The sequence below is a fragment of the Ranitomeya imitator genome, chromosome 8, assembly GCF_032444005.1.
Source record: "Ranitomeya imitator isolate aRanImi1 chromosome 8, aRanImi1.pri, whole genome shotgun sequence".
Classification (NCBI taxonomy): domain Eukaryota; kingdom Metazoa; phylum Chordata; class Amphibia; order Anura; family Dendrobatidae; genus Ranitomeya; species Ranitomeya imitator.
Window position 1 is genome coordinate 180,012,662 of NC_091289.1, and position 15,146 is coordinate 180,027,807.

The window sequence follows — 15,146 nt, forward strand, 5'->3', positions numbered from 1 at the left end:
GCCCATTATACTGTATGGAGCATCACGTGGGGCCAGTACACTGTAAGCAGCATCATTTAGAGCCATTATACAGTATGGAGCATCACGTGGGGCCAGTACACTGTACGCAGCATCATTTGGGGCCATTATACAGTATGGAGCATCATGTGTGGCCATTATACAACATCATGTGGGCCCATTATACTGTATGGAGCATTACGTGGGGCCAGTACACTGTATGCAGCATCATTTGGGGCCATTATACAGTATGGAGCGTTATGTGTGGCCATTATACAGTATAGAGCATCACGTGGGGCCAGTACACTGTAGTCATCATCATTTGGGGCCATTATACAGTATGGAGCATCATGTGTGGCCATTATACAGTATGGAGCACTGTGTGACCATATTTTTTTGTTTATAATTATTGTTTATGAAACATTGAGATCAGAAGTGCTAAATGGGTGTGGTTGGGGCGTGACTAGTTGTGAAATGGGTGTGGTCAGAGGTGTGGCCTAAAATTTGCCACAGCGCGCACAGTGCGCCGCTATTTTTGTCCCTCTTTCCCTTCCTCAAAAGTTGGGAGGTATGCAAGAATATAACTACTATAATACTGCTATATACAATAATATAACTACTATAATACTGCCCCTATGTACAAGAATATAACTACTATAATACTGCCCCTATGTACAAGAATATAACTACTATAATACTGCTCCTATGTACAAGAATATAACTACTATAATACTGCCCCTATGTACAAGAATATAACTACTATAATACTGCCCCTATGTACAAGAATATAACTACTATAATACTGCTCCTATGTACAAGAATATAACTACTATAATACTACCCCTGTATACAAGAATATAACTACTATAATACTACCCCTGTATACAAGAATATAACTACTATAATACTACCCCTGTATACAAGAATATTACTGTTCTGTGACACCATGATGGCGCAATAAAAAACATGTAGCGTGTTACAGATTTTCACCCATTTCATATGAACTCTATGTTTTAGTCACGTGAATTTAAAACCCGCTTGCCATGGATTCCTGTTGCTGGATCCTGCCTCCTGATGATTGCTCCGTTTCCTGGATGTCCCTGAATCCTCCATGCACTGATCCTTAGGCAGTAACATATAGGTGAGCCGAGTACTTGCGCCTTCTATTGCCCCCAATGTACAGAAATATAACATCTTCCTTCTCATTGACCGCTTATTATGTTTTGCTTTATTTAAATAGATGTCTTGTAACATAATCATTAAAAAAACCATAAATATTTAATAGTTGTGATCTACTATTTGCCTTTGTTCCTCCCTCCCATCTGTCCTTCATTCATATTGGTCTCAACCAAAACCATCAATCTTTTTATAAGGCTGCACTCACACATTTATTTTTTCACATTGGTTTGCTGGACAGCCCACTGACCCACGGAGAGGAATTTTTATTTGTATGGATCTGTTTGTCCATTTAATGTCCCACGTTCATCCATTTTTTTGAAGCTCCGAATCTGTCATTCAATTGTATGGGGACTGGATCAAAACTGGATGCAAAGCAGACAATGACAGATGGAAAATGAAGTTCCACTAATCAATGGGAAAGAAACTGGAGAATGAATGTCGTTTAAGTCTTTATATGTCATAAAGAAAAATAAAAATTCCAATGATCGCCGAGTGTAAAGATTTAAAGGAGTTGCCCGGAGTGAGAAAAACTGGAATGCATTTTTGGCTGAAAACCACGGCTGGAATATACATGGCCCTCGTTCAGACCTCCATCACTTTTCTCATGCGTGAAAACAAAAGATCAACTTTCTTCAGGGTTTTGCATCCGTGTTTCAGCTTTAAACTATCGGAGAAAGCAAATCTTCCCGCACAGAGAACCATTGTCAGGATCACGCGGCAGCTTTCATAGAAATGCACAAACTTTGTTTTTAGAATATGATGTAAATAGATTTTGAGTTCAGAAGACAAAAAGAGGAACATTGCGAGATCTTTTTAATTTTAGCGTGTGCTTCTACTACAGAATGTGAGTGTCAGACATCATTTTGGTCTGTCTATGGCAATCCGGGCATTGTCTCGATCCGTCATCTGCTGAGAGCGCAGTAGAAAAAAAGTTTGAGAATCTTTGCTCTAAAATCACAGATAAAAAAACAAAAAAAAACATCACAAAGTTAAAAGAAAAACAAAACTAAACCCTTCTCCATTAATGATAAACTTCAATCCAATGTTTTTTTTTTCTTATCCATTTGCTGGATATTGCACTTTAGGGAAGTTTACGGGGGGGGGGGGCAGGGCATCAATTTAGGATTGGCGTACCCATTTGACGTCTTCATCCAGTCGAGTAGTTATACCATGAACATGCAGCTGATAGATGTCACGAAAACGTTGTTGCAATTAAACTGACTTTTTTGTTCTTGGCTTTTTGGATTTACAACTTTAGCCATTTCATATTTTTTTCACAGCTCAAAACAAGATTTTGTTTTTTCTTTTTATGTGAACAACATATAGTAGTACCTTGGAGAACAATAAAAGACACAGAGCAGGACTCTACACCGGGTGGGCTGGGTGCAGCGGGCATATAACAGGCTGGTTTAATAGTGGTTAGGCTGGCATGCTTTTCGCAATTTGTGTAAATGAGAAACATTGTTTAATGCGTAATCCCTGGGTTCAGACACAGAGAGGACATGTAAAACCATTGCCCCCTGTTCCATATCATAGAGGTGAGCGGATCAGTGAGACTTTGTGAGCGTTCCTTAGAAGTAGTAAAATCTGCAGTCATGCTTGTTAACAGTTTTTAAAGTCGGAGTGGAAGCGGCAGACGGCTCCTGCTTGCGGCAGACGGCTCCTTGTGGCAGGCGGCTCCTGCTTGCGTCAAGCCTGTACATATCCTACAAGTAGCCACTGAAGTTTACATTTAAACCCTCAAATCTTTGCAGTGCGGTTATTACATATTTCCAAGTCTTACAAGGATAGAGGAAGAGCACCCAGCAATCAAGTCCCAAACGCTGGTACGTCCCCCCCTCGTATGCACCAGTGGGAAAAATGGTGCGAGCGGACCACACTCACATAGAGTAAAGTCAAATAGCTCTGTATGAGGACCTGCGCCGAACAACATGTCCCGGAATGGCAGGTGGGGCGCTCGGCTCTGAAGGATCAATAGTCAGCGGTGTACTCCGTCCCATGTAATCCGCGACAAAGCAACGTGAACTCCTTCACCATGTCTCGTATCCGTCGCTTGTTCACTCGCTCCCTATAGGACGTGTTACAGGTTAGTATCAAATCATGATGAAGAAGAGGTAAAATATAGAATATTCTTTCCAGCTCAGCCTATTTTAGGAAGAATTTATTTTTTTTCATGGTCATTTGCAAAGAGCAATCATTTTTTTATTTTTTGCAGGGAAGATATATTTTTTTCCCTACTTTCCCATTTTTGACATCTGTGATTCACTAATTGACTTTTCTTAATTTTTGTTGGCGTACAGAGGGGTACGACAATACTGCCATTTTTTTCTGCTGACAGGTCAGGTATAAATATTTTAATTTCACATTTACTCCAATACCAGATAGTGCAAATGAGGTAGACTTATTAAAAAGCAATTTTCATGCAAAAAAAAAACCTTTTTCCCCCCTTCCACATTTAAAGTCATCACTTTTTTTTCTTAGTGAATAAATCTTCATGGGGGGCTTGTTTGTTGTGAGCCAAGTTATATTTTTTACTGGTTTTATTTTACTGAATATTGTTTTTTTTTTTTTCTTTCTTTGGGAAAAGGAAAGTTGTTGCTGACCCAAACACAAACAATTTTGTTTTCTATTTATTTTTTTTAAAATCTGCACTCATTGCCGTATAAACATCCTAACGTTATTACATAATTGGCAATAAATCCAGCGTGACCAACAATGTACATTTTTTTATTATAGAGATTTTTTTTTTACTTTCTCTGTTACATTTATTTTAAAATGACTTAAACAATTATTTAGAAAAATAAAATTTTATCCCACTAAGAAACTCAGCTTTGCAATCTTCTCATTTCAAAGTGCGTGTGTATTACTGACTTTAGGCAATTAATTTACTAATAAGAGGAACCTTATTACAAACTTGTGCGAGCGCTATATGTGGTTTTCAGAGATCGCACTCGTACTTGTGACAAGGGGCCATTGATGCATCCGTGATTCTTCAGTGACCGGAGAGGTTTGCGGACAATCCCAGGAATGCTTGATTTTTTATCAGTGGGTTGGATCAAAGATCAGCAATGTAAGTCTATGGGTCAGTGGGGGAAAAAATAAAAATCGAACTTCACTCTGATGCCATCCGATTTTGATGGGCTGTCAGAAAGCAGTTTTTTTTTTGTCTCCACGTAAAAGAAAAACTAACGATACTCTGAGCACACTCGCATCAAAATAATTGGTCCGTTTTTCTTGTGTGAGAGAAAAAAAACAGACGTATATGAAGGAGGCCTAAAAGCCATACACGTGACAGATATGGAGGCCTTCCTTAGGCCCATCAGCTTCAATAAAACCTCAAAAGCAACTAGCAATCATGTCCCACGAGTACTGATGGGTTAAAAAAAACCTCACCCCATGTTTAACTCCATAGATGCCACAGCCAATAATGACCAAAGCATCAAAGGTGTTAAACGGCCATCACCCGACTTCACCCCAATCTTGGCTGTTGCAGCAGGGGGTTAGCTGCAAATAACAGCTTACAATGGACGTGTGTGTACGGTGCACGCATGGCTACCGAGTCTGTGCTATCCCTGCAACGTACCTGTACATTGAGATGCAGAGACTTTACTGCAGTGAAGAGGACACAGGGGTCACATTATTTTTTGCATTACATGATCATTACATATAAAGCTTCATCAGGCGGCCTCCGCTGATATTTTTAGTTCCTCAGTGTTGGAGCGATAACCCGACTTACCTCAATATGTGCTGAGTAAAGTTATTCTTCTGTTCCTGCGTCACACGCGGCGAAGGAAAGCCATCTTGTTGCATCAATTCTTTTAACCAGACCACCAGATAGGAGAAGCAATTCTTATTGAGGCAGAAGAGAAGATCCGCAAAGGACTCCATCAGATTGCGCGAGGCTTGGCCGCCGATTCCCTATAGACAGACATAACGGACACAAGTCGGCATCAACCTTCTAACAAAGCAGAATTCAATTCATGCTTCTTTTCAAGATCTCCGCTTGCTGTCATGGCAGCCCATGGACACGCTTCTCTTTATAATCGAAAGCAGAAAATCTGTCCTCACCTATTCCTGCTTACACAGCTCGTTAACATGTATTAATGGAGGATGAGCACTTCTGTTCCATAAATCTTTATTTTTCGTCTTTTGTGGACCCTATTGATCATTTGTGTGAGTTTTTAAAGTTACCTTTCTTTTTTTTTTATTTTAGGTATGAAGATATTGTTCTGCACTTTATTCATAAAAATGGTGCAAGTGACTGATTATTTTTGATTATTTTTTGTATTTAATTGCCCAAAAATTAACTAGGCAAATTAACTGCAACAAAAAGAATGCTTCCTTTAAATGACAAAAAGCACAAACAACTAAAAATATTTTAGAAAATCAGATTTCCTATTACAATTATTTATTTATTTACATAAGACGGGACCTAGCAGAATTGGAAGCTTCCGGATACATTGACATGCCCTTCCCTGGAGCAAGCGCGGCCTCACCTCCAATGTTCCCTGCAGTAGTAATTTCCCGTCCTCGTGAACCACTTGCCCAACCGGAGCCAGTTCTCCGCATCGTGGTAAGAACTCCATCTATAAGAAAATGGAAAATGAGGACAAGTCCTTAAAGACCACGGATGCAAAATCCACGCTGCAAACAACGTGAGACGTGCCGCATTAAGTGTTAATGATGCCGTGAGATTTTGTGGAGTCCATCTTTTGCAATGCAAAAGTGGCAGCAAAATCTGCAGCATTTCTACGATAAAATTCTGGCACCCCCCCCACCCATCAATGATCGGACTCGTACGGCTGTAGCGACTTCATTGATTATCACACACAGTTGTATGCATTTCGCAGTGACTGCTCCGTAAACATCCCTTTAAATCTGCTGATCCGCAGGGTTTGAAGAGTCAGTTCTCAACTGTGCGGATGATATTAATCTATCCTAAGAACAGGCTGTCCTTAATTGTAGCCCTACTCTATGGGCTGGGTAAAGAAAAGCTTCATTTCCTCACGATTTTATTTCTATGAGATACTCACAAAGAAGTAACAGCTGGACTTCACAGTGGTTGGCTCAGGGAACTTCAGAGAGAGGACTCCTGGGAGGAAAAAAAAATAAAAATCTGGGTGATGCAGTGTTTCACTGTATACAGCTCGAAATGCTCAGCGGGTAAGTCAACTTTAAAAGTAAAAAAAAAAAAGTAATGCACGCATACCCTTAAAAAAAAAATATATCCAGGAAAAGAAAAAGAATCTGGCTATAGTCACACTCCCCAGGTCCAGTGCAGAGTCTCCACCACTGCATCAGGTATCTGTTAATGTCTGCAGCGCTGATGACATGTCGACAGCCCTACCGTCAATTAGTAAGGTCAGCGGCTCATATCGGTTCCCTCAGGCAGAGCCGCTGAATTTATTGGCTTCAGTCCCATCTACATGTCATCAGCGCTATAGACACTGGGTAGAGCGGCAGAGACTGAGCACCGGAACCTGGGAAGGGTGACTACAGCAGAGTTCATCTTCTGATACCGAAACACCTCTAAGGAATTCTTAAGCAGCAGCCCCCATGATGTAGTGTTAATATTGGAAGAATTGCACGCGCTATGCAAAAATACAGCAATGGCATTAAAAGAAATGACAAAATTCTCATCATTCGTGTGAAGCATCAGACAAACCGGAGATGCGATCACGAACAAACGGCACATTACATAGGAAAGATTCAGCAAAATTACAGGAAGAAATGTCGCCTTACCACACTGAAAAACCGCCTTAACATCCAGCTCGGTGGACATGAAGAGGCACGGCTTGCGCTTCAATGCCTGGAAAATGAAAGAGACCGACAGATAAGGCCGCGGTTTGGACAGTCGCATGAGTCCACCTTGGGTCACTTACCTGTGCCCAGGCTGCTACGAGATGTGGCAAGCAGAGTCGGGTAAATGGCGACCTTCTTCAGAACCAGTAATAAAGACAGTAAAAATCGAAAAAGTGTGATGTGACCGCTAAATAGTCTATCAGCTGTCACCTACACACAGAGACACAGCAGATTCCTAAACTGCGGCTGGCTACTAAGATTTGGTTCTGGGCCACAAACAGCTTTAGGTAACTCCGGTCCAATCATCACATAATGGGACAATCTGCCACGTCAGAATAGACTTTGTATTACAATTACTTACCAGTTCCAAGATCTCGGCTTACTGTTCGCTAATGGAGATACAAATCTGGTTTGTTACAATTGTATCCAGCGTACACAATCCTCTAGACTCCAGGCTGATACAATGTATGAAGCTTATATCTAATGTCAGCAGAATGATGGTTTGGCCGGCATCTATCTCACCCGATTATCCCATAAACAAGAGCGCTCCTGTGTTCTCTATGCAAAAGCCGCTGCCACAAATCCGTGGCGGCGACTTATCTCAGGCAGAACAAAAAGTCTCAGCAGTCCGAAATTGGACATGCCCAATCCTTAACTTCCCTGACAATTAAATGTCTGCCGACCCCATACACATTACACGTCATTAACGGGCGACATTGGTCTAATATGTATGAGGGGCTTGACTGCAAACTTATTAAAGACAGGAAAAGAATTTGTGCAGCCAATAGATTTCGCTCCCAGAGGATTGTCTATCCTGAAAGCAACTGTAGCAAACCCACAGCTAAAAGAAGTATTACAATTCTTCAAAAAGTACCCGAAAATGTTCAAACTTTTTCCACCGTGGATTTCAAATCTGCAGCAAAATTTGCAAGTGGATCCAAGGGGCAAAAAATCCTTTGAATGTGCGCCCATCTGAAGATCTGTAAGACTCCGCATAGAAGATACTTTATGCTTCCATACGGCAAGAAGGGATCTGGAAACTTGTGAGTAACTGAAGAAAGTTCATTCTACCAAGCCTCATGCTCTATAATGGGGAGTCGGCCTCCTCTGTGTGTAGGTGACAGGCTCGTGGCACAGCGGCACGTCCACCAGGGAGCTGTATATGGCGGAGCGCAGGCGATCACGGCCATTGTATATATGTACAAAGCAGCAATCCACAGGAAACGACACCTGGAACCGACATATTACTAAAGAGCGCGCCAACTGCAATGTATCATACAGTTCACATATAGAATTACTCTAGATAAAGGATTCAGCCACCATGGAAACATTATATTGCCGCCGGTATCATACTGCACAGCTGCACTAACTGATCCCAATACTTCAGAGCAGAAGTCTGTTCGTGTTTCCTGCTTGTTCAATGTCTGCACAGAGAATGTTCAGCTAAGTGGCTTGAAGTACGACACAAACAAATTGTACAAACTCCTAGAGTAACATCAATTAGTTGCTGGGGTAAATAAGAGTCTAAAGAGTGAAAAGAGGCACCGAATATATCTTCCAGCATGAACCATTTTATAGACGGTCTAGCTAAATTTTACATTGTAGAAATGGCTGCTTTAGTAAATCACAGAATAGTGATTGCAGCTCTGGGGTATAATACAGGATGTAACTCAGGATCAGTAATGTAATGTATGTACACAGTGACTGCACCAGCAGAATAGTGAGTGCAGCTCTGGAGTATAATACAGGATGTAACTCAGGATCAGTAATGTAATGTATGTACACAGTGACTGTACCAGCAGAATAGTGAGTGCAGCTCTGGAGTATAATACAGGAGGTAACTCAGGATCAGTAATGTAATGTATGTACACAGTGACTGTACCAGCAGAATAGTGAGTGCAGCTCTGGAGTATAATACAGGATGTAACTCAGGATCAGTAATGTAATGTATGTACACAGTGACTGCACCAGCAGAATAGTGAGTGCAGCTCTGGAGTATAATACAGGAGGTAACTCAGGATCAGTAATGTAATGTATGTACACAGTGACTGTACCAGCAGAATAGTGAGTGCAGCTCTGGAGTATAATACAGGATGTAACTCAGGATCAGTAATGTAATGTATGTACACAGTGACTGCACCAGCAGAATAGTGAGTGCAGCTCTGGGGTATAATACAGGAGGTAACTCAGGATCAGTAATGTAATGTATGTACACAGTGACTGTACCAGCAGAATAGTGAGTGCAGCTCTGGAGTATAATACAGGATGTAACTCAGGATCAGTAATGTAATGTATGTACACAGTGACTGCACCAGCAGAATAGGGACTATTGTAACTCTCTATTAATCGGCCTCCCTCTTGCAAAACTCTCCCCGCTCCAATCTGTCCTGAATGCTGCAGCCAGGATCATATTCCTCACCAACCGTTACACCGATGCCTCTACCCTGTGCCAGTCATTACACTGGCTACCCATCCACTCCAGAATCCAGTACAAAACTACTACCCTCATCCACAAAGCACTCCATGGCTCAGCACCACCCTACATCTCCTCCCTGGTATCAGTCTACCACCCTACCCGTGCCCTCCGCTCCGCTAATGACCTCAGGTTAGCATCCTCAATAATCAGAACCTCCCACTCCCGTCTCCAAGACTTTACACGTGCTGCGCCGATTCTTTGGAATGCACTACCTAGGTTAATACGATTAATCCCCAATCCCCACAGTTTTAAGCGTGCCCTAAAAACTCATTTGTTCAGACTGGCCTACCGCCTCAATGCATTAACCTAACGATCCCTGTGTGGCCTATTTATAATTAAAAAAAAAAAAAAAAAAAAAAAAGGTTCCTCGCATCATGTTCTCATACACTTTATGCAGTATTAGCCCTCTGTGTCTGTACTGCTACATACTTAGGCAGGTAACTGGTTCATGCAGCTTTACATGAACACCTGAGCCTTACACTATGGCCGGTCCGAATAACTAAAGCAATTGTTACCATCCACCTCTCGTGTCTCCCCTTTTCCCCATAGTTTGTAAGCTTGCGAGCAGGACCCTCATTCCTCCTGGTATCTGTTTTGAACTGTATTTCTGTAATGCTGTAATGTCTATTGTCTGTACAAGTCCCCTCTATAATTTGTAAAGCGCTGCGGAATATGTTGGCGCTATATAAATAAAAATTATTATTATTATATTATATTAGTGAGTGCAGCTCTGGGGAATAATACAGGAGGTAACTCAGGATCAGTAATGTTATGTATGTACACAGTGACTTTTTATGTAGAATAATTCTGCACAAAACTGAAAACATTTTTAGCAGTGAACAGACCCTTTAAGTAATAAAACACAACATACTTTTTTTTATTTCTACCTATAAGTAAAAATGACATTAATAATTGCAGAATGCGGTTAATCAGTACAGAGCGGTGGTATCGCTGAGGTAGAGATCATCATGGTGCCGGTGGTGGGATTCATCAGGGCTCTTAAGACCCAAACATAGAGAATGCAAAAACCAGCTAGATGCATGTCTCTACATTTATAATCCCTACTGAGGAACTAGTAAAACAATAAGCAAATTTCACTTATGTAACCCAGAACAATCAGAAAACAGCAGAGAGATGGTGACGGTCCAGTTCATCTGATCGTCCTTCTGCTTCCATATTCTTCACACGCTATGAACAGGCCCCATGTCTATTTGTATCCGTTATTTCTGCTGAGGTAGAACACTTACATGTGGTCTCCATGGGCTGTAAATAAGTATTATTAAAAAAAAAAAAAAATCCTATACTTGTCCTCCTTAAGCTTTTAGGAATTCTGTAATGCTATCCGTTCCTGGGAAAGCTGGGTGACACCAAAATATCTGTCATACAGTCTTTTCACTTAAATATGCAGCCAGAATGATAAATAGAAGAAAATTCAGCAATTTTTGCGTAGCTGTAACAGTCGCCACCCAGCTTTCTAAGAGGAAGATAAGCATTTTTTAAATGACTTGAACGCAACACCGTTTCGCCCTACGGGTCCTATTTTCCGCTCCTTTGTGTCCACCACCAGCAATAACACCGAGAAAGCGAGGACCCTGGCTGGTCAGGGAGCCAGGACCGATTTTCAGGCAAAGTCTCTTAGCTGCCCACCGTCCCGGCTTTATAGACACATGGGCAGAATAGGCGTTATGTATATATAGAGATTGTTTTGTTTTGTTTTTTTTTTGCTTTCTGTGAGACCGTCTAAAATAAAGAACTGGAGCAAAACTTGATGGAGAAAGGCTACAGAACGTAAAGAAATCATAGAAGGGAGGAAGGGAGAGAACAGAAAGCCAAATTGAATCAAATAAGGAGAAAGAGCGAGAGAGAAAGAAAGAAAGAAAGAAAAGTGAATGAAATAAACCCAAAACACACCTGTGCCAGGAGTTGCATAAATGAATCAACAATATCAGGATGGTCCCTGGGTCCTAAAAATATAATAAAGATGTAACTTAAGAGAAAATTATACAAACAGCAACTTAATCTCATATAAGTCATGTGATACAGAAAGAAGTTCACAGGGTTGTGGGGGGGAAAGGATGTGAGTTGGGGGGGAAGCGGAAAGGACGGAGGAAGGCAGGGGTGTGGATGGGAGCGGGAGGTGCAAGAATAAAAAGACATGAACAACTTGTCAAAGAAACAAAATTATGAGACTTGAAAAAACCCAAAAAATAGAACAAAGTAAAAAAGAAAGATGCTTCAGACCCTGACCATCCCGCACACTCAAGACATCAGTGATGGAATGCGGAAGGAGGACGTGGACGAGACGGTGGTCAGGGAGAGCGGACCCCCGTACTGGCTGAGAGACGTGAGACCCTAAAGTCACCAGGTGGATGGCCACTGTCCTTTACCAGGCCTTACCTGGGATTAACCTAGTGCTCCATTTCTTATATGCTTCACCTGCGAGGAGCAAGTCACATTGTATCACTGAGCTTACGCCGCAAACTTTTGTTCGGTCTTCTGAAAATAAAATTGTAAAATGAAAAAAAAAAAAAAAATGCAACTTTCCGGGGGGGAAGATTTGATTTAGGAAGCTGAATGAGCCAAAATAAAACAATTTTGTGACTTGAGCATGAGCTAAAGCAAGACCTTAATTTTGCCGCAAAATTTTGGGCACAAAAGTAAGCCAACTAGTAGGTGGTGTAGAGTTAGACTAGACCGTAGTGATGAGCGAACGTGCTCCGATAACATGTTATCCAAGTATCTCGGGCGGGCTCAGGTTGGTTGGTCGGCACAACACGTGCGGGGATTGCTTAACAAACAGCTGCAAAACATGCAGCCGCAGAATATCCGAGCACACCCGAGATACTCAGGAAATACGTTATCCGAGCGCGGTCACGCATCACTACTAGACGGTCAGTAGATGTGCCACATTTATCAGAAAACCATTGAATCTTTATGATAAATTCTGCTAATAATTTCCAATCGCTGGGGGTCGGACTGCTGTGGCTCCCATTGAACCAAGGAATCGGGGCCTTTTTTTTGGCTGAATAGAGCAGAGGTCGGTCCTGCACACTGCTTCTCCATTCATTCTAAGAAAAGTGCCAAAAAGATCATATCGGCAATCTCCAGAGCGCCCATTAAAAATGGAAGGAGCGGTAGGGCACATGATCAACCTCCGCTACAGTCAGCCAAAAAAGACCCCCGATTCTTGGATGCAATGGTGACATGGCTGTCAGATATCCCAGCGATCAGAAAGTTATCCCCATCCTGTGATAATCACCCTAAATTCCAGGATTGCCAAAACTTTAAGCAGTCAGGAATACTGAATTTTATTCACCCAACTGAACAGTCTCTTTACGCTCCATGTCACAAGGTCTCCATCACATATGATGCTGGTAGTTTGGGTCAGGAGAGCCACGATCCTCCCAGGAATTACGCCTGTAACACGGACTGTAACATGCGACTTCTCATAATGTCGCCCTTAGGTCTAGTCCTGCTCACAATCACACAACTGATGGGTCACAGCCATGATCAGGGCTAGGCCCGGACCTCGACCATTGGGTGTGAACACCTAAACAAGAATGTCCCCATCTGACTTCTTAAAATATAGTGAATAATTGAAAAACAAAAAGAAGTTTATAAAGTATTTGTGGCAATCTTCTGGCAGAAAAAGTTGCACGTTTTTGGATAGATCCGCTTTGCACAGAAACTTGCAAAATTTTCTTTTAGTTTTGATGTCGCACTAATCACTTTTTAAAAAATAAAATAAAATTTGGGTGCAACTTGACAGAGGGGAAGAGACCACCGCAGCCCTATAGATTATGATTTACGCTATATGCTAGCTCGTAGATGTCATAGATTTCAGCATCTGACACACAGACAAAACAAGTTTCACCAAATATACGAAGAGGCTTGTACCTGCGAGTCCCCTCTTACCCCAGCATGCTTCCGTTTAGGATGGGTATAGGAGCCTTAGCAAATTCCCCCCCAATGTAAAGATGCAGATTTTTCTATTACACAATGAATTGGGCAGAATATATCATGACGTCTGGGATAGGCCGCGGGTCTCCTGAACTCAGCAGTCTCAGACAGACGACTTTGGCAAGTTTTACGGTCCGGAGATCCGCGGGCCGGTCCGTATTCGATCGGCCTCAGCTTAATACATGACACTGGACAGACCCTCGATGTGTAACGACTGCGGCAGATCAAGTCTACAGACCGAGGGGGATCGCATGCAAAGCAAAATAGGTAAGAGAAAGCAGCACGGTGACAGGCGTAGAGAAGAACACAAGCTTTACTCCCCAGGAGACATTAAAATAAAAGGGGAAAAATGCTTCCTAAAGGATAGATACAGTTTTGCAACCATATTTTTTATTGCTCCAGAACATCTAAAGAGCAGGAACATTTAATCTACAAAGAGGATTCACCTTTTTCCATTTCCAGAGCCACAAAGCACTATTCTGGGCACAGTAAATGAGCGCAGCCAAAAAGAACAATTCATTTATTAAAAAAATAAATAAAATAAAGTAAGTAGCATGTGGAGATGCCCCTCTATGAAGCCCCACATACATTAGATGGAAGACAGCACAATTGCCAACCACTTGAGGTGTATGAGGGTCTTCCAACTCTCCCCCGAGAGGTCATGTCAGGGAAGAAACCGATCTGACAATGGACAAAAAACTTTTTTTATAGAGAGATCAATCGCTGCCAAGGAAGTCTGGAGGTGGTCGTCTCCTCTCTCCCTGGTGAAGGGAGCTGAGCTTTCGTGTTTATGGGGGAGATAGGAGACATGGTCTTCTGTACAAACCTCCGGCAGGCGGCAATATCGTCTGCTTGGCCATCTTTAGAGGGTTGCATATGCCTGGGGCTGCATAGACAACATTTCTCGAAGTCCTCCATAGCAGCAGTAAGGCTACGTTCACATTAGCGTTGCGCGCCGCTGCGTTTTGCGACGCGTGCGTCGTTTTTTGACGAAAATCGGACGCACGAAAAATGCAACGTGTTGCATTTTCTTGCGTCCGACGCTAGCGTCGGAAACGACGCACGTGTCGGAAAACGCAACAAAAAAAACGCACGCGTCCCCCATGTTAAACATAGGGGCGCGTCGCCGACGCAACAGCGACGCACATTAGCGGAACGCTAATGTGAACGTAGCCTAAGCAAGTCTCCAAGTCTTATCCGAATAAAGCTCAAATCAGCGGCTAATGAAAAGTTCAGCAACTTAATATTTTGTAGCTTGGATTTACATTTTTACCATTCTCAAGATCTTCACTTTCTGCCAATAAATTAGAGACATCCAGAGACCAAAAACATGGAGGATGAGATTGTTATAGTCTAAAGGTGACCTGGCAAAACTGTGACCTTAAAAAAAACTGTGTCTTATCCGGCCCTTTGGCTATTTTCCGGCCTGTGAACTAGAGAAAGCCGAAGGGCTGAAACAGTGACCCACGGGCCACACCACAGCCTGCCATCGCCCGCTGTCACCGCTATCCGCATCCTCGGGATGCAGACATGTGAATATACTGGTGGATGACAGAGCTGCCGGCTCCATCTTCTATCAATCAGCATGTGAGACCGCAGTTGCAATGACGTAACTTCATCTCGTCAGCTCTGCATTGTGGCGAGTCAGAGCATCGGAGACAGGAGTAGAGCGCTGGGGGAACAGGAGCGAGGCGAGTACATAGTGTTTCTTTCATGTGTATGGGATGTTTGC

The 15,146-nt window shown here is 42.3% G+C and overlaps 1 protein-coding gene across 2 annotated transcripts in view; it reads right to left on the reverse strand.

The window, feature by feature from the left end:
* Positions 1–1,196: 1,196 nt before the first annotated feature.
* IPO13 (importin 13) overlaps positions 1,197–15,146 on the reverse strand; it is a 51,472-nt gene continuing 37,522 nt past the window's right edge. For both annotated transcript variants that reach the window (XM_069738033.1, XM_069738034.1), the window contains exons 16-21: positions 11,366–11,418; positions 6,919–6,985; positions 6,210–6,268; positions 5,673–5,762; positions 4,913–5,094; positions 1,197–3,244 (exon numbers count right to left, since the gene is read on the reverse strand). In XM_069738033.1, the coding sequence (XP_069594134.1) occupies positions 3,148–3,244; positions 4,913–5,094; positions 5,673–5,762; positions 6,210–6,268; positions 6,919–6,985; positions 11,366–11,418 (548 nt within the window). In that variant the 3' untranslated portion in view covers positions 1,197–3,147. The remainder of the gene's footprint in view (positions 3,245–4,912; positions 5,095–5,672; positions 5,763–6,209; positions 6,269–6,918; positions 6,986–11,365; positions 11,419–15,146) is intronic.